The 21,384-nt window shown below is 38.8% G+C and overlaps 1 protein-coding gene across 15 annotated transcripts in view; it reads right to left on the bottom strand.

Moving 5' to 3' along the window:
• LOC134820683 (potassium voltage-gated channel subfamily A member 2-like) overlaps nt 1-21,384 on the bottom strand; it is a 48,278-nt gene that overhangs the window by 1,415 nt on the left and 25,479 nt on the right. For 8 of the 15 annotated variants that reach the window (XM_063831204.1, XM_063831199.1, XM_063831198.1 and 5 more), the window contains 8 exons: nt 5,882-6,004; nt 5,490-5,633; nt 5,147-5,230; nt 4,711-4,845; nt 4,414-4,539; nt 3,750-3,892; nt 3,152-3,218; nt 2,811-2,975 (listed from right to left, as the gene is read on the bottom strand). In XM_063831204.1, the coding sequence (XP_063687274.1) occupies nt 2,811-2,975; nt 3,152-3,218; nt 3,750-3,892; nt 4,414-4,539; nt 4,711-4,845; nt 5,147-5,230; nt 5,490-5,633; nt 5,882-6,004 (987 nt within the window). Of the gene's footprint in view, nt 1-1,061; nt 1,242-2,810; nt 2,976-3,151; nt 3,219-3,749; nt 3,893-4,413; nt 4,540-4,710; nt 4,846-5,146; nt 5,231-5,489; nt 5,634-5,881; nt 6,005-8,418; nt 9,063-17,020; nt 17,249-21,384 lie in introns of those variants that run through there. The other 7 variants (XM_063831210.1, XM_063831213.1, XM_063831208.1 and 4 more) reach the window with 5 other exon arrangements.

Here is a 21,384-nt window from a genome sequence, read left to right as displayed (position 1 = left end):
GAGATGTTTTTAATGGGTCGGCTGACATGCAAATTAAAATTCAACTCAACATTTAAGCATGATAGTAAGACTGTCTTAAACTTTTAACGAAAAATCAACACTCCATGCACTGTAATTTCAAAGTGATCAATACTTCAATAGTAAGTTTACTGTTAAATATTCAACAGTCAAGTTATTATCATTGACCGACAGGCCTTAATTATGTTTGAAACAGCAACACTCGCAGGTGATACATGAATGTCAAGCAAAATCACATGTAAACATGAACATTAAAGCAAAGCTACATGGAGAGAACTTCGGTGATATAATATATGTTTGTAGCTTAATAGATATATTATATATTAACTTTAAGTTTTGTCAGTAAAACCTAAACTTACTGCGCCCGATTTACCCCAAACCCCAAATTACCACAATTGTTTTCTTCTCCTAATTGAGAGCATTTCATACACTATGAACAATCAAGTTAATCCAATCATCCCTAGGGACTATGTTAGTCGCTCGCCTGATTGCTATCATCTGATAGTGATCAAAGGAGCGGCAACCCCGACTTGGCTGTTGTCTATCAAGACATTATCATCTGGAAGCCCAGGGGAATGGGGTATAAATGCTAACCAGGTGGACCCCAGTAGGATACTCCGCATGGAGGGTCGCTACCTCATACCTTGTGACGGTAGTCAGTGGGTGCCGTAACAAAAAAAAAAAAAAAACTATGAACAATCAAAAATCTGATTTACCGCGAAACCCAATTTACCGTGGCTGTTTGCTTTCCCCAAATCAGGGTTAAATCGGGGTTTTACTGACTACAAATATTAAATTATAGGGGCTATGGGGTAATATGTACGACGTACATTTTACTCGCAATACTAGACTCCCTAATTTTAGCATCTTTCGTGCGATCAAAACGAATTGTTTAGTTAGGAAAATGATAATAAATGAAGTGCAACAGATATCAGGCGCATTCGGAAAGATATTTAAGCAGGATATATATGGCACAGTTACAGCAAGGTCACGAACAAGGTCACGGTTTAACTTTAAGGTCAGCAAATTTCTGATCTTCGTACCGTTTACTTGTCCTCCTTAGGTGTTTTCCTTCTGGGCTTCTTGAGGGTTTCAAACGCTTTGTTGAATTTTGATACAATGATAGTCATGGGCAGGGCGAGGAACACCATTGAACAGAATACCAAGACACTTGTGACAACTTTCCCCAGTGCTGTCTCGGGATACATGTCCCCATAGCCAACCTAATGGGTGCACGGTTTGGTATGTAACACTGGGCTTTCCACTCTGATATGTAACGTCGGACACAATTAGCTTCCTCACTACTGGGTTCACGGTTTGGTATGTAACGTCGGACACTTCCTCACTACTGGGTTCACGGTTTGGTATGTTACACTGGACACAACTAGCTATCTCACTACTGGGTTCACGGTTTGGTATGTAACATCGGACACTTCCTCACTACTGGGTTCACGGTTTGGTATGTTACACTGGACACTTCCTCACTACTGGGTTCACGGTTTGGTATGTTACACTGGACACTTCCTCACTACTGGGTTCACGGTTTGGTATGTAACATCGGACACTTCCTCACTACTGGGTTCACGGTTTGGTATGTAACATCGGACACTTCCTCACTACTGGGTTCACGGTTTGATATGTTACACTGGACACAACTAGCTTCCTCACTACTGGGTTCACGGTTTGGTATGTAACATCGGACACTTCCTCACTACTGGGTTCACGGTTTGGTATGTAACATCGGACACAACTAGCAATTCCTCACTACTGGGTTCACGGTTTGATATGTTACACTGGACACAACTAGCTTCCTCACAATTGGATCGGCTAATACATCTCTCACATCTAACTGTCATATTTTCATACTTCACAAATCACAGTGACCACCTCACTTCACCCACACTTCGGTGACTGTCACTGGTCCAGCTAACTCACTCCAGCTAACTCACTCCAGCTAACTCAACATGTTTTCTATTTATAATATCCGGATGCTTTGGATGTCCTCTATTATGATGCAAAGCAGGCGTTGTTCAACTTAATCACGTTGATTATCATACTTATATTTTCGTTTCTTCTCACCGACCTCACGTTGTCTGAACAGAACTCGCTAGACGTTTGCACGTGCGCTAGACGTACTATGCACGTGCGCTTGTAATTCACGAGGTTATTGTTCACGTATGATGATGTTGTCGTGGTGTGCACCAGTGGCGTAACGAAGGGCTCTGCTGACCCCGCTGTGCAGGGGGGCGCCGTCTTAGGGGGGCGCCAAATCGTCGTTTGAATGTGGGACAATTTCGAAAACTTAACTAAAGTACTAGCAAAACTGCGCGTTTTGCTCTAGATACACACTTTTTTAGAGATTTTACCGGCGTATCCTCTAAAATCACCTAATTTGTTCAATTTTAGGGAGGGGCACCAAAAGGGGAGGGGGCGCCAACAGGAGGGCGCCTTTTCGGCAGGGGGCGCCAACAGGCAACGTTACGCCACTGGTGTGCACTGTGCATGAAATTAGTTGTAAGGATTGCTCCTTGCACTCAAAATTTAGACTCTCTGCTCTGGCCTCGGATAAATAAATTCAGCACCAGTCAAGAATAACGCAACGTTCTTCAAGAGAACAACATAGTTCAACATATAATAGTTCAAACGGCTTAACGATTATAGGGAAGTGCACCAATCCGTGCACAATACGTATAATAGTGCACCAAAAATCCGTGTAGTAAAAAAAAGGACGAATAGTAAAATCATCGCACGTGCAACGAATAATTGCTTTTCAAAACAACACATAAACCTACCGTTGACATGGAAACGACGCTCCACCAACAGGAATGCATGATTGATTCGAACTTGGTGTCTTTTTGCTCGTGCTCAATGTAGAACATGATTGTCCCGAAGATGAACACCCCCATGAGCCATATAACTAACAACATGGCTAACTCGTATACGCAGTCTAACAGCACCTGGGACAATACTTCCAATAATTCCTAGATTTTAACTTCTGTGGATTTTAACTTCTGTGGATTTATTGTTAATTTAATGTTTGTTTTTTATGGTAAATGATCATGGTGAAATCTAGATCGACTTTTACAGTTTAAGGGTCAAATATTTAGTTATCATTTTAAAAATAGTACAATACCTGAATCATGAGAATCAATCTGCCACTATGTCTGATAAGTTTCAATACCCTCGTTATTCTAAATATCCTGAAATATAATAATAACGATGAGTCTTACTTATCTTTGTTACCGTAATCTAAATATCCTCAAATGTGATTTTATTCGGCTTTGAATATTCGATAATCCGAAGCTTGGAAACATCATTTCACTTAAAATATCCAAAGATAATATTGTCCGTCATTCTGAATACCTTAAAACGGTTGGCCATTTTGTAAACTTTTCTGAATACATAATATGTATATATAAACCCTTTATAACCCTTTATATAATAACGGTTTTAGTTCTTCTAGTCCTTCTAGTTCTTTAAACCAGCTATTTTAGTCTGATTAGATAAAGAAAGAACATCTGGAATTTTCGAAAATCGTGTACAATCGACGATAATCTGCACTCAAGCAATTAACTCCAGCTGTCTTTGTAGAGATGATTGGCCCTCATTATTGTTGAGCATTCAATGATTTAAGACAAACGCCGTAATACACATCAATTGCAGATCACCAGTTCTAGAACCTGATAAGCGTTTACCTAAGCATTTCAAAAGGCATAATTATATAAGTTTACCTCAATATTTTGAAAGGCATAATGATGTTGTTGTTCATTGCTCCCGTTCTCATGAACCCACCCAGCGAGAGCTCCAAATAGAAGGGCATTATTGCCAGGAAATCGAACCAATTTAACGGCTTCTTGAAAAACCTCGCCATGTCCTGAAAGAAAGCTCATTCATTAAACGTGGGGATTGACCGATTTAATTCCGGTTCATCGTTAAATACGCGGTTCAATATTGAAGCATGTGTACATGATGATGACTGGGAATTATCACACGGATTATCATAAATAAGTGATCGGGTGGTGGGCCTCAAAACGTGACCGGTGAGTCGTGCCATCAATGTATTGTACAGTGAACTAACAGATCAAACGATCAATAATTTTCTTGGCTTTTTATGGACCTATCTTTCAAGCCTACAAAGTATAGCACTGCAATTTCGTGCGGTGCGAGCCCCGCCCCTTAATACAGAGGTGAGCATGCACAACAATCTTAAATTGAAAGTTGCTCAGAATTTATAAGTCACATACAGTAAAACCCCGATTTACCGCAGAGTTTGAGGAAAGGAAACAGCCGCGGTAAATTGTTGTTCGCGGTAAATCGGGGTTTGCGGTAAATTTAAATCGGGGTTTTACTGTATTTAAGTATTTAAGACCAGTGGCACAAGAATATGACACTTACTGGGGCTACTAGGCACCTCAACACTATATCCACGGAAAAGAAGCAGACGCACGCGGCGTCCACAGCAAAGTAAGGTGTGTCTGTGTCGCCCGGGCTTCTGTTCTTGTTACCATAGGATTCCACTACCTGAGAAGTGATAAAGTGAGATGATAAAGTGATATGTAAGCTCTTCATGATCATTAGAAAATTAAATCAGTGTGATTTTAATGCAGATATCTGGGTTTATTTGAAATGAATATCTGAGGAGACTCACAATTCCTCGTAATAAGCGTGATACATGTTGATTGTTGCACTTACCAGGTTGATGACACTACACAAAATAACGAAAATGTCGACGGATGCCCAGATCCTAGCCCCAAAACTAGACTTGGGCTTGTTCAGAAACACGTACGTCGTCTTCTGTAACTTGCCCCATCGAAACTCGTGAGGTGGCTGAGATGGTTGTTGTTTTTAATTGAGATGTTGTTTTAAGTTTCTAAAGTTAATAACTTTAGTAGTAGTAAAGTTAGTTAAGTAACTATAACTAGTTTAAACCGCTATTGACCATGTTGATCATTTAAGTTAAACTTTAACCTTAACTTCTTTTCGTTGTGTATATATTCGAGTAGTGATCTTACCGGTATATATTCGAGTAGTGATTCGTTCATTCGTAATCAATGAATATATATATTCATCATGTTGATCATTTAAGTTAAACTTTAACCTTAACTTTTTTTCGTTGTGTAAATCTTACCTTCTTATGATCCGTGTCGTCTATCAGTGCGAAGCCATTCTCTCCTCCCCTTGGCTCCGGGTTTATCCCCCAGAAATCAAGTTCCTGGAAATATGTTGAGATAATAGCAATAAAAAAGTACTCTTTAGTCATTAACGAATCTGTATATATATGAGTAGTGATTCGTTCATTCGTAATCAAATTTAATTGATGAAGGATTATTTGGATTCACGTCCTCTAATTGGACGTGTACTCGACAACTAAAAAACTAAACTTCGCCAGAAATAACCTGATCACATGTAACGATTATTTGCTTCTGATCAATCGTTATTAAGAATAATGTCTTTAAGATTCATCCTCAAACCTGATAAAAGACTTGTTCCTGAATAGCAGGAGGTATGTAGAGCGATCCCCGCGACTGGTAATAGTACAATATCGCATGGAATGCTTCCTGGTTTCGGTCGAAGAAGTATTCTTCTCTCGTTTTGTTGTAGTACTTTTTTCTCAGCTGAAATTTTGACGTTAAAAAGGTAAAAAGAAAACTTTTACACGCAATTATTAATTTTCAACAATATTTCATTGTTCTTGTTTTGAAGTTGTTACCAGTATGTAACAATCGTGATATAAACAAAAATAATATTGACAGCCAGAAAGCTTCAGATACGAGTTTAAATCATTCGAGTGTGAAAATGTAACATAATATATCTAACATTGTCTTAGATCTCAATTTCAAACGAATAATTCTGCTATGATTACCATGGGGTTGCCAAGTCTGGTTTCAGGGAATCTTTCTAGGGTTCTCAAGCAGGTCTCGAACCGTTTGCCCGATATATTAATAGTTATAGTGTCGAAGTTGGGCTCCTCCTCTTCCGGATCCATCTGAAAGTTTTAAACGGGATAAAAATTTGAACTCGGCACGAGGTTCTTAAAAACAGGTTTAAATTTTAAAGGGGTTTTGAGACCCAATAATCGTGAAATTTATATTGCTATTCACAGACATTAAGTTTGTAACTAATGTCTAATACACGGTGTTAGCAGAGTTATTTAATACAGTAAACATGGTAAAGATGAGTGAAGAAACTGGGAGGAGCAGATTAAAGGGTATTACAACAATTAGGTCGACTGAGTATTCTTCATCAGGAAACGTTATCCGGTGATGAAATGTTACTCCTCTGACCATAAAATAAAATAACAACAGAAGAATTGAATTATCAACTAACCAAATGTGGACAATCTGACGCGCCATGTTTTACCCGAAGAAAATTTTTCGTAGAAAATAATTTCCCCATTAAGACCGCTTAAAGTTAAACTGATCACAAAACAAATACTTATCAATTAACAAATACTTATTCTTGACCCGAATAAAATGTTTAATTGCCCTATTAATTATCATAAACTAATCATACACTAATCTGGAACCCATCATGATTTAATATTATGATCAATTAAATGAAGTAATTCCAAGTATCAGTACTTATGTAAAATCCGGATTGGTATCCTTTCCTGATAAGAGCATTTTTCCTTGTCGCATCAAACGGGACCAATACAAATTTATACAATAATACATATCAGTACTTAGGTTGCCAAATCATTATAGCCCGATCATAATAGCTGTAAAAGAGGCTACTAAAGATGGCATCTAAATTGTCAACGAGATAGTAATGATACACACGGTATCTTAGTGATACCAGGCTCCACTTACAATTATAACCGGGGCTAAGATATCACTGGGTAGGGGGGGGGGGGGGGGAGATCCTTTATAATTTCAAACGGCAGTGGCCTGAGTGTAGCCAGTTAAATGCTATATTCATATTTTGATGGATTAATTCATGAAGCTGCCCGCCTGATCGATCCAAATCAATGTACAAGCTGTGCCCCTTAAATCTACCCAATTATAAGTCCTAAATATAGTCCTACCTGCGGACAGAGCAATTTTAAGTTAAACCCCACCTTAGCAAGTGTATCGGATAGATTTGGATTATCCTTAAATCTAAATTTAAAAATTCACAGCGGTGGTTACAGCGTTATACTGTAATTACTGTTCAGTAATTACTATTCAGTAATTCTCTGATCAGTCAAATTAATAACGCTTTTAACCAAAAGAGTCGTTGGCTGGGTTAACACTACTGAAGAATATACAGAGAAGATTGAAGCAGTATAAATAATAGAGAGAGAGAGAGAGAGAGAGAGAGAGAGAGAGAGAGAGAGAGAGAGAGAGTAAGAAGGGGCCAGCAACGAGGAAGGTAATGAGCGGAAGACAGATTAGGAGTAGGAATCGACTGAAAAGTTGGAAGTTGATAGGATGGAGGGGAAATACGGTAAAAGAGCAGGGTGGAAGGATGGTGGGGAGATAAGTTAAATTACGCACATCATCCAGAATCCATGGATTACTGACAGAGAGATAAAGTTATAAATGGGAAGAGGACATTTTTAATTTCATCATAAAATACTGCAGCCTGCCAGAATTATGGTTGATCAGTTTGACCAACATCTAGCGAAGTCTGGCTATGGAATATGCCGATTACATATTATAATCGCAGCTATTTAAACGTACCTCAACGCGTACAACTGAGGTTATTCTGTAAAAATAGTATGATTTAAACGACATTACGAAATACTTGAACGTCTCAGAAGACAAACAATTTTATTCGGTCCAAAACCCCGGTACTGCATAGCTCATGACTGCTTTTAACTCAGCTCCGGTTTCAGGAAATTGAGCAATGAACAGGAGCCAGGAGCTGATACTTTGAAAATTGTTTAGAAGACTTTGATGTCCCATGAAAAGTTCTAGAAGATCAGTTAGTGATCAGTATGATACAAACTCGATTGAATCTATAACAGATCCCTCTGTCGTTTCCGGACGAAAGGTCTCACAACCGACACTCTTTCAGTCTTTAAAGGATTCTTCCACCTTTTAAGACGTCTAGTTCAGCATTGATCCTTTTCAGTTTCAGTAGTCACTTTTATCTACAAACATTTCTTACTATAGTTTGTTTCTGATCCGTTAATGGTCTCCTCGATAGTTAGTGGCCGGTGAAGATGTCTTTGGAACGAAATAATATACTTTAAATTAGTCCAATAAGAGACTAATTGTTAGTTGTTACAGTAATAATTGTTAGTTGTTACAGTAATAATTGTTAGTTGTTACAGTAATAATTGTTAGTTGTTACAGTAATAATTGTTAGTTGTCACAGTAATACTACAACATGGGTGTAAAAGTCTGTTACTGTGGTTATAAAGTATATTCTAAAGTTAAGTTATAAAGCAGATACTGGCATGCACAAGTACTAGACCTCATCTTGGAGAGGCATCGTCCAGGCAACTTGAGGGGTAATTTGCTGTGAACATCTGATCACGGCTGCTGCAATTTGCGTTGGTCCGTTGCTGTTTGACACCATTCTAGCATCGCTAGACTATGGCTCCTCTCTCTCCTTTTGGGTAAGAAAACTGTTCGCTCTCTGATTTATGTTTTCAGTGGACGGTTATCGCTATAAAAGTTTAAAAGCTTATAAATTGTCTTCTTGTGAGATACTCCTGTGAATTGGCAAGTGAGTATGACTCTCCAGCTTTACAATTTAGATGTTACTTTCAGACGTCAAACCGTGAAGTTTTTACAGAAATACTCTTCTAAGTTCTATAGCTTTATTCTTAAACTCTGCGTTTCGAACTTAATCAAAGGGCAAAAAATAAAAAGCATAAATCGTGATACTAAATATATTCGCACAATTATAAAACCCATAACAAAATAGCTTACAATTGGAAAATCACCAAACTGTGATGAAAACCGCAAAAGTCTTCACCTGAGGGCTATAGGACTCAGGGTGCAAGCCTAGTTAAACTTACTAGCCCATAAGCTCAATACTATCGATACTATGTACTGAGTACTCATGACATGACACTATGTGCAGGTAATTAAATAGACTCGGATCCAGACACTTTGATCCAGACACTTTGAATTTTGTGAGTAAGTGATAACAACGCTGGAGACACGAAAATACAAATAATATTGTGATCTGCAATTATCGATACAAAGGTAAATTGAGCGATGTATCAAAGTACATTATTATAGCCCGATGATAATTAAAGCAATCGCCACGCTAATATTCGCTTGTAATAACGCTGTAAATATTGCCTGATTTAAAAATGAGTACCATTCAAGCTGACATCGGCTACATAATAACACTCCTTCACGTCTTCAATTTATTGCCTTCTTCGCTTAATTATCGACAGGGCGGAATGTTATACTGTTACACTGTAAGAAATCCTCTGGCATGCATCGCTTCTGGCTCTTAAGACGTTAAACTATTATTCGTCTTCTGTCTTTCGATCACGACGTGGAGTATTTTAAATTATACTTACATGGAACGAATTCAGGGAGGGTCAGAGTCAAACAAATAACGGAATTGAAATCAGACCAGAACTAGTAGTAGTACTGTTCCTCTCTATACCCCTATCTTATCATCTCTGAATAATGAGGAAAGCTAATGGCGGTCTAGGGTTACTCAACAGTCATTTCTGATCGCTCCACCGATAGTTCATTGGCAACCTCACCACCTCATCATATTTCAGTATTCTGTCGTAATTGGTCACTCATTTCGTTATCAACGATCTACTCCTAGACAAATGACCGAAAATTGTTACCTTAAAATTAACCATGTAGCTAAATTTCTTTCGTGAACTGTGCTATATCCCTGGAAAAAAATTGAGACACTTGAACATGATCATAGGGGTTAACTGGCGACTCTTCCTCTGGTGCAGATAAAAAACGGTAGGCAATAAACTCCCACAGTTTATAATGCTTACCATTTCTTGGCAGAAACTAGTGACTAGTGAGTCATGACCTACGTAAAGAATCACTCTAAAACTTCCGCAACACATTGAAGTGTTAATTCAAGGTTCTTAGTTTAATGCGTTTTAAAATCCCTGACTTTAGGAATATGATAGATTAAGCCATAGTCCCTGACAATTACACGGTTATAAAGTATAAACATCGTGTAAACTCAATGAGTTTAACTCATCGACTGGCACTGACTATTTTTAATTCATATTATATGTTCAGTCCCTATCGATGCGATGTAAAGATGTGAGAAGCAACAAAAATGTTTTACGTAAACCTAATCTAAGTAAACTATAGGTAAAAATATAATATTAATCATAAGCTAAAATGTACTAATCTTTGTATTCTAAATGGGGAAAAAGAAGAAACATTGTCAGTCAGTCGAGAAAATTGTAATATTATTATGTTTAGCCTAATAGTATGCTCATCTTTATAACAAAACCTTTAAATTCACCCATCGTTCAGGGACCTATTAAAACACTGAGTGTAAATTTGTCGATCTATGACAAGATTCCAAATTTCGGCCTGACGAATTGTACGTATACTGATCAACCGGATTACAAAATAGCTGACGATTCACAAGGCAGCTTAAGGCAGTCAAATTGAAACCAAATGGGAAACACTAACTGACGTGACGTCAGACGTCAGATGTCAGGATGACGTCAATGTAATTGAGCTAATGGCAACTATTAGTAATACCCACACAACAATCTTTCCTAACTTTCAAATATTAGAACTTGTGATTTGTTGAACACCAGCAACCACACCGGTAAACAGTTGGTAGTTAGGTCCTCCATGACACCTCCGTCCTCCATGTATAATCATTAATCAATTCATTCTGATGCCAGCTCTACGACCAGGAGTTGTTCTAGTAAAATATAACAGAGGCATGGGGTCATGCATGATGCATTAATCTAACCCTAGGGGGCCGTCCTTGTATGCAGGCTCGTGTGCTATTCAGGCGTTTTATTAAATAATACTCCGCTCTAGCAATCAGAATATTCAGATTTCTCATAATGTGGATCTATGGCGAGGAGGTACTTTGGTATAGATGTGCAGATTTATGTTAAATAATCTTCACTTACACGGCTGATTCGATATCAAAATATAGCTGCTCATTTCTTATCAACTATGGGTACCGCAGTGATGCACGCCGCCGCCGGACGCCGCGTGAAAATTAAAAAAAATTTCAAGGCAAATTTTTTTGGACGATTGCAATTTAGAAAAATATAATTTTAGGGCACGCGCAGCCGGGCAAACTAGAGTTTTCTGATGGTAGCATTGATAATTGTAGTTCAGCGGGTGGATGTCGTATTTTATGGGGCTACTCGCTGCTATGAGGCCACTTCGTTACGTTCATCATCACATTCAGCCACGTTTTCGCCATAAATGCTGTAAAAACCACACTTATTACATCATTATTTCATGATCGCAAGTACGCCACAATTTTTGTGGGCCTGGAAATTCAAACCTAAATTTTGACAAAATTATGTTCCACGCCGCCGAACGCCGCCACGCCGGGCCATTTTGGGCACGCCGCCGCCGGTTGGCGAAAAATGAACCGGCGTGCATCACTGGGGTACCGTCTAGAATCATAAATTGATAAAAGAATAAAATGCAGTAATAATAACTAACAACTGGCTATAAAATTCCTAATTGATAAAAGGTTTATTTGCCGAAAGTTCAACTGCAGGTAACGACTAGCTGCACCAAGGAGCACTAAACTTACCAAACTTCTGTCACCATTAAAAGTACGATAAATACTAGATATGCCGTCTAGGACAAGCATAGAGGGACAGTGTGAGGTGTATATAATAAAGAGACATATAAGCATGCAGATTGCAGCAGCACTAGTACTTTAGTACCCCGGTTGTAGCACAATATGCCCTGGTACAAGTGTAGATGTAAGCCTGATATAATGTTATTGTACTCTCATAAGCCCATATAAGGATCGCTGGCGAGACAAGCCCCCTCACTTTCATCTCCATCATCATTACCGCTCATTATCAGACATTATTATTACATTTTTCGATCAATATCTAATGATTCTTATGAATGCAGCTATATCTCAAACTTGGAGGCGGATAATGATGAAGATGCACCACATAAGCAGATTTAGAGCCCTTCCTGTCTAGTCTATAAAAAGATAAAAGTACCGAGTCAAACTCGGCGACACTAATCGCAAATCATCGGTTACACCCTCACATATACACACACACACACACGAAATTAGCTGGAAAGCGTTTAGAAAGCTTCGGATCCTCACAGAGGAGGAGGAACCTGACAACTGATGCTAAGTGACAAAGTCTGGTAACTTGTCTGGTAACCCTGGTAACTTGTCTGGTAACTCTGGTAACTTTTCTGCGAGCTAGACTCAATACGTTCACGGTTTTGTTCAGCTGCAAAGATGTAAAGAGCACGGTAATGTGAGATTTATCCAGGATTCCTATTTTATCTGATCATGTGGACAGTGATTATATAGTTACACTTCACGTGCCTCAAACTGAGAAATTGGGTAAATTACACGTGTTTGCAAGTAAAACTAAAAGCAACAAAGGAAATTTTATCGTTCATAAACAAGAAACTTTCTTGCAGAATCTCAACTTTTCGACATGATTCACTACAATTAGATGTCGATTATCAATGGGCATGGGGTAATCTGTCTTTCGATATGTTTAAAATTTTACGTTTAACAAATTTTCCAAAAAGACCGCACTCCTCGTGGCTCGGCAAGACTAACAGTAAAAAATTTTACTCCCGACACAATTTGACACTTTTAAATGCCAAAATGGCTGCGATATCGGGATGATTGTTGACGCGACAGTTAAAACTCGAAGAAGAAAACACTCCGTCATAATTTATTCTGCGATGGAAAATCGCCTGAAATGTTAATATATATCGGTCTCATTGCAAGTTTTCGAAGAGAACAAGGGAGGGCTTCCTTGAAACAAGACTAAAGAAGTGTGGAATTTTCTCAAGTAATAATCGCACTTTGCGGTTGGAACGAATCATTTGATACAAAATGGCTCACCGTCTTCTTGTAAGTATGAAAGAAATATTCTTATATTACAATGTCGATTCTGTGGTGAGAGCTCAGCTATTTCAGTCTTATTATTTTCCGTTATTTTCCGAGCGACTGGTTTGGTAGAACTTCGGAAACTAATGTTTTCTTAATTTTGATAAATTTTCATAACCGAGCACCCTTCACAAAATTTGATTGGTGTACAGCTCTCTTTCTCTTGACTACAGATGCCAGATCCTTTATAATATGAATAAATCATTTATTGAAATTTCAATGAAATCTTGAAACACCAGCAAACCTGTAGGTTGCATGTCAAAAGTTTACATCGCTTCTAAAATGCTTGACCTAACTTCTTTGCACTAACCAATAAATTTGTTAAATTTCGCTTCTTCCTCACAAATTGTCCCTTGAGTGTAGACTATTCACTATTATCCGACTTTCTGGCTCCAGTAGATTGACCAATATAATGGAAAAGTGCCACTACCCTTACTAACGCCCCTCCCCCTGCCCGAGATAAAGAAGGACATGTTATACATTGTACATTGTACATTGTATATTGTACATTGCACATTGTACATTGTACATTGTACATTGTAAATTGTACATTGTACATTGTACACCAAGTACATTGTACACCAAGTACATTGTACACCAAGTACATTGTACACCAAGAGTGCTGCAGAATGTTTTTCACGATTTGTGCATAATTCATAACATCACAGATAAAATCACAGATAAGACATAAGTGCGGATAATCCAACCGCGCAAACCGGAGCCGATTAGGCGATTATTGGTGATCAACACTTTATGGCAGTGCCTTGATAATAGAAAGAAAGAGGACCTCTCGGAGAATACATTTTGTTAGTCATGTTCATTATCCAACATCCAATCATTTCTGATACTAATTTAAACAGTTGAAATCCATCAAAGTGTTTAAAGTTCACGGTAACACGACTCCTGCCCGATAGAACTATTTTCATGTGTTTGAAGTGATATCTCAAATTTGGCACATAGAAATTCACCTCCCCTCTCTTATTCGAGTTTAGTTAGCCATCAGGGATCTCCAGGTAATACATGTAAATCAGAACACCACTTAAAAGTCGAGTTATGTCCATTTTCATATAATTTATGTACAAAACACCTGTCCTTACCCCTTACTCACCTTATTACATACCTCCTCTCAGCAAAAACACCAAAATTACACATAGACATTCAGTGAAATGCACCTAAATCCATTATCCTCTCTCCCACCAAGCCATTATTATCTCTCTCTCTCTCTCTCTCTCTCTCTCTCTCTCTCTCTCTCTCTCTCTCTCTCTCTCTCTCTCTCTCTCTCTCTCTCTCTCTCTCTCTCTCTCTCTCTCTCTCTCTCTCTCTCTCTCTCTCTCTCTCTCTCTCTCTCTCTCTCTCTCTCTCTCTCTCTCTCTCTCTCTCTCTCTCTCTCTCTCTCTCTTTCTCACACACACACACACACACACACACTCTCTCTCTCTCTCTCACACTCAAACTAACAACCCTAACTAAGATATAACTGAGCTTCTCCACTGTTCTCCACTGGTGATCTGAGTCTGTACCACCCTGATCTGTTCCCTGATGGTGTAACTCAGTCACTAGGCAACACACTCTCAGTCACTAGGCAACACACTCTCAGTCCTAACCACTGTTGCGTTAGTAACAATAGTTGGATTTCTATGCTCACTACTTGTGTTATCAGCAGCATTAGTTACGAGGAGTGGTTCCCATGGCATTAACACGAAATCAAAGGCGGGATGGTAGCAGATCTATTATCACGTGATCAAATGGTAAGTCTCTACTGTCTAAACTATCAAGCTAGTTTAGGATTTAGATATTGTATTCAACATTCGAGAAAGCTGTCACATCTGCAAAATCGGGGGATCAAGGCTAAAGCAAAGTAAGATAAAATTTATGCAAAAGTAAAGTATCAAAAAGAAGAAAATTCGGGGAAAAACAACCTTGCAACTGAATCATTATTAACCAGAAAGATTTGTTAATAACCCAGTAATAACGTAATAGCTCACGTTTGAGGAATGAAAAGGCCAATGAGCATTCTCATAAAATGATCTTGGCTGTGATTAAAGGACGAGCTACAAAGTCTCTGCTTTTAGTCTAGTGCCTTAAAGCGTCAATTGGAAGATATTGAGTCTTGTCCTGTCGAGAAACCAACAGTAATTCCTCCAAAGAACATTCTTACAGAATGTTTCCCAGCTCACAGAGCCGATTATCCTATGGTAAAAGCAAGCTGGTTGGACAAAACCACAACACCGGAGGATCAAGTGACACAGAGTAGTACAGAATGGCACAAGTGGCACAGAGTAGTACAGAATGGCACAAGTGGCACAGAGCTGCACCACACGGTCCACACTGCCTTTTATGTGCAGTGGTCTGAGCCGCGCTGTTAAAACTGATACCGGCGGTTATGTAACATGGATGCAACAGGTATGTAACAGCTATGTAACAGCTGTGTAATGGATATCGGCAGCAATCTAATAGGGTTAATTGATTAGACTCTTCACTCTTCACGTTGAATAATGGTGGGTTCACGCGCTGGTTGGTTGTTTCCATCGTCATTGTGTGCGAATTGCTTACAGTAAATGTTAAGTAGTTACGATTCCTCAGTTAAATCAGTTTATAACAATGTAATTGTACTAAATGTAGACTGGTAGACTATCCCTCTATTATTGAGATAACTAACATGTGATACTCCCCAAAAGTTTCTTATGTAATCTTCTTTTGCGACATTACCAAGAATCTTGATGAATACTCCAACTTTCTCGCGTTTAGACTTGAACCAGGTGTAAGTGGCTTGATCCCAGTTGTCTGTTACTGGACGTCTCAATGAAGGTTTCAAGACTGAAGTACAGGGGGGTCTGAAATCTGAATGTTATATGGTTTCTATAGAGGTTTTTTTCGATCTTGCTGATGTCTCGCACGGTTGTCGCCTCTATACCAAAATGTTGGTCGACTTTACGGATGGAAGAGTTGATCTTTAGCATGTTTGTCACCTCTTACTTCTAATCGTTGGTAAGTCTGCTTGGGTGTGGGAAGATACAATGTAAAACTTGAACTTTAACGTTTTACGATGCAAATGATTCACTAAAGAATGACTTGTAAACAGAAATATGTTATTGGTGTCAAACAGGCTCCTGAAGCTAAGTCAATAATATTACATTTTTCTGTTTGAGATTTGAATAACGTTACTGTAATGTTCCAAATTATATTTTAAATGTTCAAAAAAATGATCATTTAGTATAGATTTCTTACGTGATTTAAACGCAAACCCTGCATTTTACGTCGCGACATCTCAAAAAGCACTGATCAGACCTTAGATTGCACTAAAATCTCTTATCATTACACTGAAAGGTATAGCACTGCTCGATCTAACAAAGAACCCACACGGACCTGTCAAACACGGACACTGGCTCTAAAGTCGACCTGGATTTTAGTTAAAATGAACTACCCTGTTAAAGCGGCAATCTAAATTGAGAGAGATTAAGTCTACAGTTTGGTTTGTTCCTCTGCAGCTTAAGCTGATCGATTAGTGCAATTGTGCGTCTAATGAATTTTAATTTATTATTTTTCTTTCTTTATTCCTCAAATTATAACTATATTCCAGCAAAGCGAAATAATTATTTCTCTATCCTTCTGCTGCAGTACTCATTTGCACTCTTCCTAACAGTGTTACAGTGATATCACTGTAACACTGTAACATGCAGTGTTACAGTGATACATTCAGCTAACATTGTGTTATTGTACTTGAGTAGCAAACATCATGATTCATCATCAACCATATTGTTGCCTATATATTATAAGTGTTACAAAATATTATCATCATGTTATACCACGGTTTAATTATTATGATAGTGGCATGGTGATGTTATGGCAGTGGCATGATGATGTTATGGTAATGCTATAATGTTCATGAGATGCAGTGAAATGTGAGGTTATCTGAAGTTATATAATAGTATAATGTAAAACTAAAATCCGGTTGTACGAGACCACGTGATTGATATGTTACCTCGGTGACGTCCGTGACGATCAGCATCTGAGCCTTGGTGTCCGGAACGACATACCCACAAAAGGGTCTACCAAATCCCCCTACTACATTCTGTTTGGAGCTGGTGGCTGACCTCATCTGGTTACTCCGTCATGACATGACTACCTATCTGGTAACTGTATCTGGTAACTATCTGGTAACTGCGTATACAGAGCTATTGAGTTGGAGCGTGCTAAGGATATTGCGGGTCAGAGAGGTGTGAGCAGAGCTTTTAAATCATTAGTTGAGTGTAAAAACTAGAAGCTGACCCAGATTGCTCATTGTACGAGCAACATGGCGTTAAAAAATCAAGACCAGTAAAACAGCCATTAAAACAGACTGAATCTAGAAAAATTGCCGGATTGACAGCACAAATTCGTTTGAAAGTAATGTCAAAGTAGTCAAGCTAAACAAGTTCACCAGCAGATCGTCATCAGCAGTAAGCAATATGCGAGCGTGACGGTTTAAATGTCATGTAACGAGTCTATCTTAAAAAAAAAATTATTATAGCTTCATCATATTCACAATTGATGTATGGCAACTGATGCATGTTTCTAAGATTATGAGAATTACGGATGAAAATTTCAACTGATTCTCACACGATTTTATAACCATTCCAACTGCTCGTATGGCGGGATTATCCTGCACAGACTTATAACCCATAGATCGGTGAGAAAAATAGCGTCCATACTTATACCAAACCCAAATACCAAGTTAGTGAGATCAATTTATTAATATGTGATTGTTGTTAATTACGCAGAATGAAAACTTTGACGCGTGGTCTAGTTATGACATCACTCGGGTGTGCTATAATGTGCTGATACTCAAGGTGGTAGCAACACAAAACCGGGAACGGAAACGCGGAAAGCGGACGTGTTCCGATCACGGCAATTTGAACAAAATTACTACTTTCAAAGTTTAAATTTGTGACAGCTACATATGGCCTGATTGGAGGGAGGGTTAGTGCCAATTAGCAGTTCTACTGGAGTATGAGAGCAAATCTTTAGGAGTTACGATTATGACACTATCATTACAGTAATTATTTATTCAATCTGCTAGCTTTTCGCCCGGTTAATTAATACCGGTTTTACTTTTTCCTTTGATGTCACGGATATTTATCAAATATCCACAGATGAAAGTGGTTCATTATGGAAAAAAGAGTTACCGTCCATCAATTGAAGAGCACCAATTGTAAGCTATCATAGAAAATGCTTTGCAATTTTATATGATTTTTTCCAATCACCACGAGTTTCTTTTCAACTGATGGCAACGTTAAATAAATTATTTATCAGGATTAAAAATACAGTACTTTTGAAGCCATTAACCACGTTCAATCTCATGAATTCAGATAATGAAAACGATCCGATAAACTCGCGAGCACGATGTTACTATACGTGAGAATATGTCACATTGCGAGTACGATGTTACGTGAGAATATGTCACATTGCGAGCACGATGTTACGTGAGAATATGTCACATTGCGAGCACGATGTTACGTGAGAATATGTCACATTGTTGCGAGCACGATGTTACTATACGTGAGAATATGTCACATTGTTGCGAGCACGATGTTACGTGAGAATATGTCACATTGTTGCGAGCACGATGTTACGTGAGAATATGTCACATTGTTGCGAGCACGATGTTACTATACGTGAGAATATGTCACATTGTTGCGAGCACGATGTTACTATACGTGAGAATATGTCACATTGTTGCGAGCACGATGTTACTATACGTGAGAATATGTCACATTGTTGCGAGCACGATGTTACTATACGTGAGAATATGTCACATTGTTGCGAGCACGATGTTACGTGAGAATATGTCACATTGTTGCGAGCACGATGTTACGTGAGAATATGTCACATTGCGAGCACGATGTTACGTGAGAATATGTCACATCGCGAGCACGATGTTACTATACGTGAGAATATGTCACATTGCGAGCACGATGTTACGTGAGAATATGTCACATTGCGAGCACGATGTTACGTGAGAATATGTCACATCGCGAGCACGATGTTACTATACGTGAGAATATGTCACATTGCGAGCACGATGTTACGTGAGAATATGTCACATCGCGAGCACGATGTTACGTGAGAATATGTCACATTGGGCACCCGTTTTATGTTAGACTAGTTAGTAAATCAGTCAAATCCTAAACAGATCATTTTCTTAAACGCGTGGGTTGATAGCGAGTAAAGCTCGAGCGTTACAATGGTGACTCATCAGCCCCGTTGACTCACAAATCAAAGAACTTATTAATTTGTCAACTGTCAAAGTATCGTGAGTTGCATAATAAGTAACACTAACCATGCTCTGCAAACAAGTGGTGATTGTTTACTATACACATGAATAGTGACTACGTACTACATTATAGTGCATTTAAGCAAGCTTTATTCGTTAACGGCCAGCCAGTTTAAGAGACAGTGAGAAAATTGACGAGATCAGAGAAGCCAAGCTTCCAATCTTCATCCAAGTGATATGATGGCCGGACAACTGGAGCTTAATTAAGATTTCATCACAACACTCGATTAGCACATGATTAGCGCACTCGATTAGCACATGCTTCATGTTGACAGCTGGATAAGGATGGAAAGTTGGAGAGTTCTGAGAAACGTTAACCAAACTTTCAATCTTAATCAATGTGACAAGATCATGTGGATGACTTAAGCTTCATGAAAATATCACAAGACAAAAATACAGGTGCTACTGTTGTACGTAAACAGCTGTGCAGAACAAGTTACGATGGAAAAGTCGCGATATTACAGAAACCAAGCTTCCAATCTTCATCAATATGATACGATAACCTGTAGCATTAGCAGACTTCATGAAAATATCACAAGTGCACATAAGCAAGAGCAACTCATGGTCCACCAAAGGGAGATAATTATGGTTTGCAATTTAACGGAGAGAGATTCTACTGTCCTAAAACCACTAATCGGCCTCAAACTATCTTAATGTACCAGTACAAGGGTGTAGGGCGCGAGGGAGAGAGATGCTCTATCCTAATAGGTGTACGTGTAATACACAGTAAAGAAGTGTTGCCAAGAATGCCAAGAATGCTCCGTTAAGTGGACAATGCTACTGTTACCCCCCACCTCTTAAGTGCTCATGGTTTACGTAATCCCTGTGTTCCTGGCTCTCGCCTGGCAGCACTTTTTACTAGGAACTAGAGGAAATGCAAGCCGATAAGCACAGAAACGTCACTCTGAATTGCAACTACTACTATACGTAAGTATTGCAACTACTACGTAAGTATTGCAACTACTACGTAAGTATTGCAACTACTACGTAAGTATTGCAATTACTACGTAAGTATTGCAACTAATACGTAAGTATTGCAACTACTACGTAAGTATTGCAACTAATACGTAAGTATTGCAACTACTACGTAAGTATTGCTACTATACATAAGTATTGCAACTACTACGTAAGTATTGCAGATGGTGAGAGAGGGATCTGCAAGAACTTGTTATCATATAGATTAAGCACCGTCTACATTTGGTACAGTTCTGATACATAACCATGAAAATGCAAGAGAAGGTCACAACTAAGAATCCTCAAGAAATAAAGATTAGCAACATATTATGATATGACTATAGTAAGCACTCTTGGAACACGCCTACTGTACCTTGATCATGGTTGCTGGATTCGCTACTCAATTCTAGGCTCCGTATACTTACACAGCTGTTAAAACGAGTAGAAGAAGTCATATAAAACGTCATAAGGCTTCAAGCACACTGTTACACCTGTGACATGACATGTTTTGGTTATCAAGGGAGCGATCTGTTGACAAATCGTTGGCACTGAACGAAATACATGAAGATACACCAGCTTGTGATAAGTTGTATGCAGTAGCCTACAAGGGTGCAAGCAAAAGCATAAACAAAGGCACAGCACGTGAGCTGGGGCAAGCTAGAAAAGACAAAAAGGGAGCACAAGGCCCACTATATGGTGCCGGGACCATGCCCGAAACTAGCAGCTCAGTGCCTACAAGCAACCTAGTCCCTCAAAAAGTAGTCCCCAGCATATCATTGTCTCCAGTGAGAACGAGCATATGTATTAACAGAGTAACAGGAAAGGGAAGGAGTAAACGAGCTGCTCTCCTCGCTGGGAGGACAATGCCCGAATACTCACCTCACTTTAAAGTGTTCCCTCCATTAGGCAGAGCTTACTGCCCAGCGTTACCGCATGTTTATATTCAAGAGGTTAACACCATGAGGCATGAAACTTCAGCTCTTGTACCTTCGCTGAGGTATGTGGCATGGCTAGCCGTAAAAATCAATAAAGAAGTGGGATAAATGCTAATTAGACCCGTATTGTTCGATAAGTGAGGA

Source organism: Bolinopsis microptera, chromosome 9 (genome assembly GCF_026151205.1).
Source record: "Bolinopsis microptera isolate Bmic1 chromosome 9, MBARI_Bmic_1.0, whole genome shotgun sequence".
NCBI lineage: Eukaryota > Metazoa > Ctenophora > Tentaculata > Lobata > Bolinopsidae > Bolinopsis > Bolinopsis microptera.
Note: the sequence above shows the minus strand (reverse complement) of the source record. Positions and strands in the feature narration are given on the sequence as shown.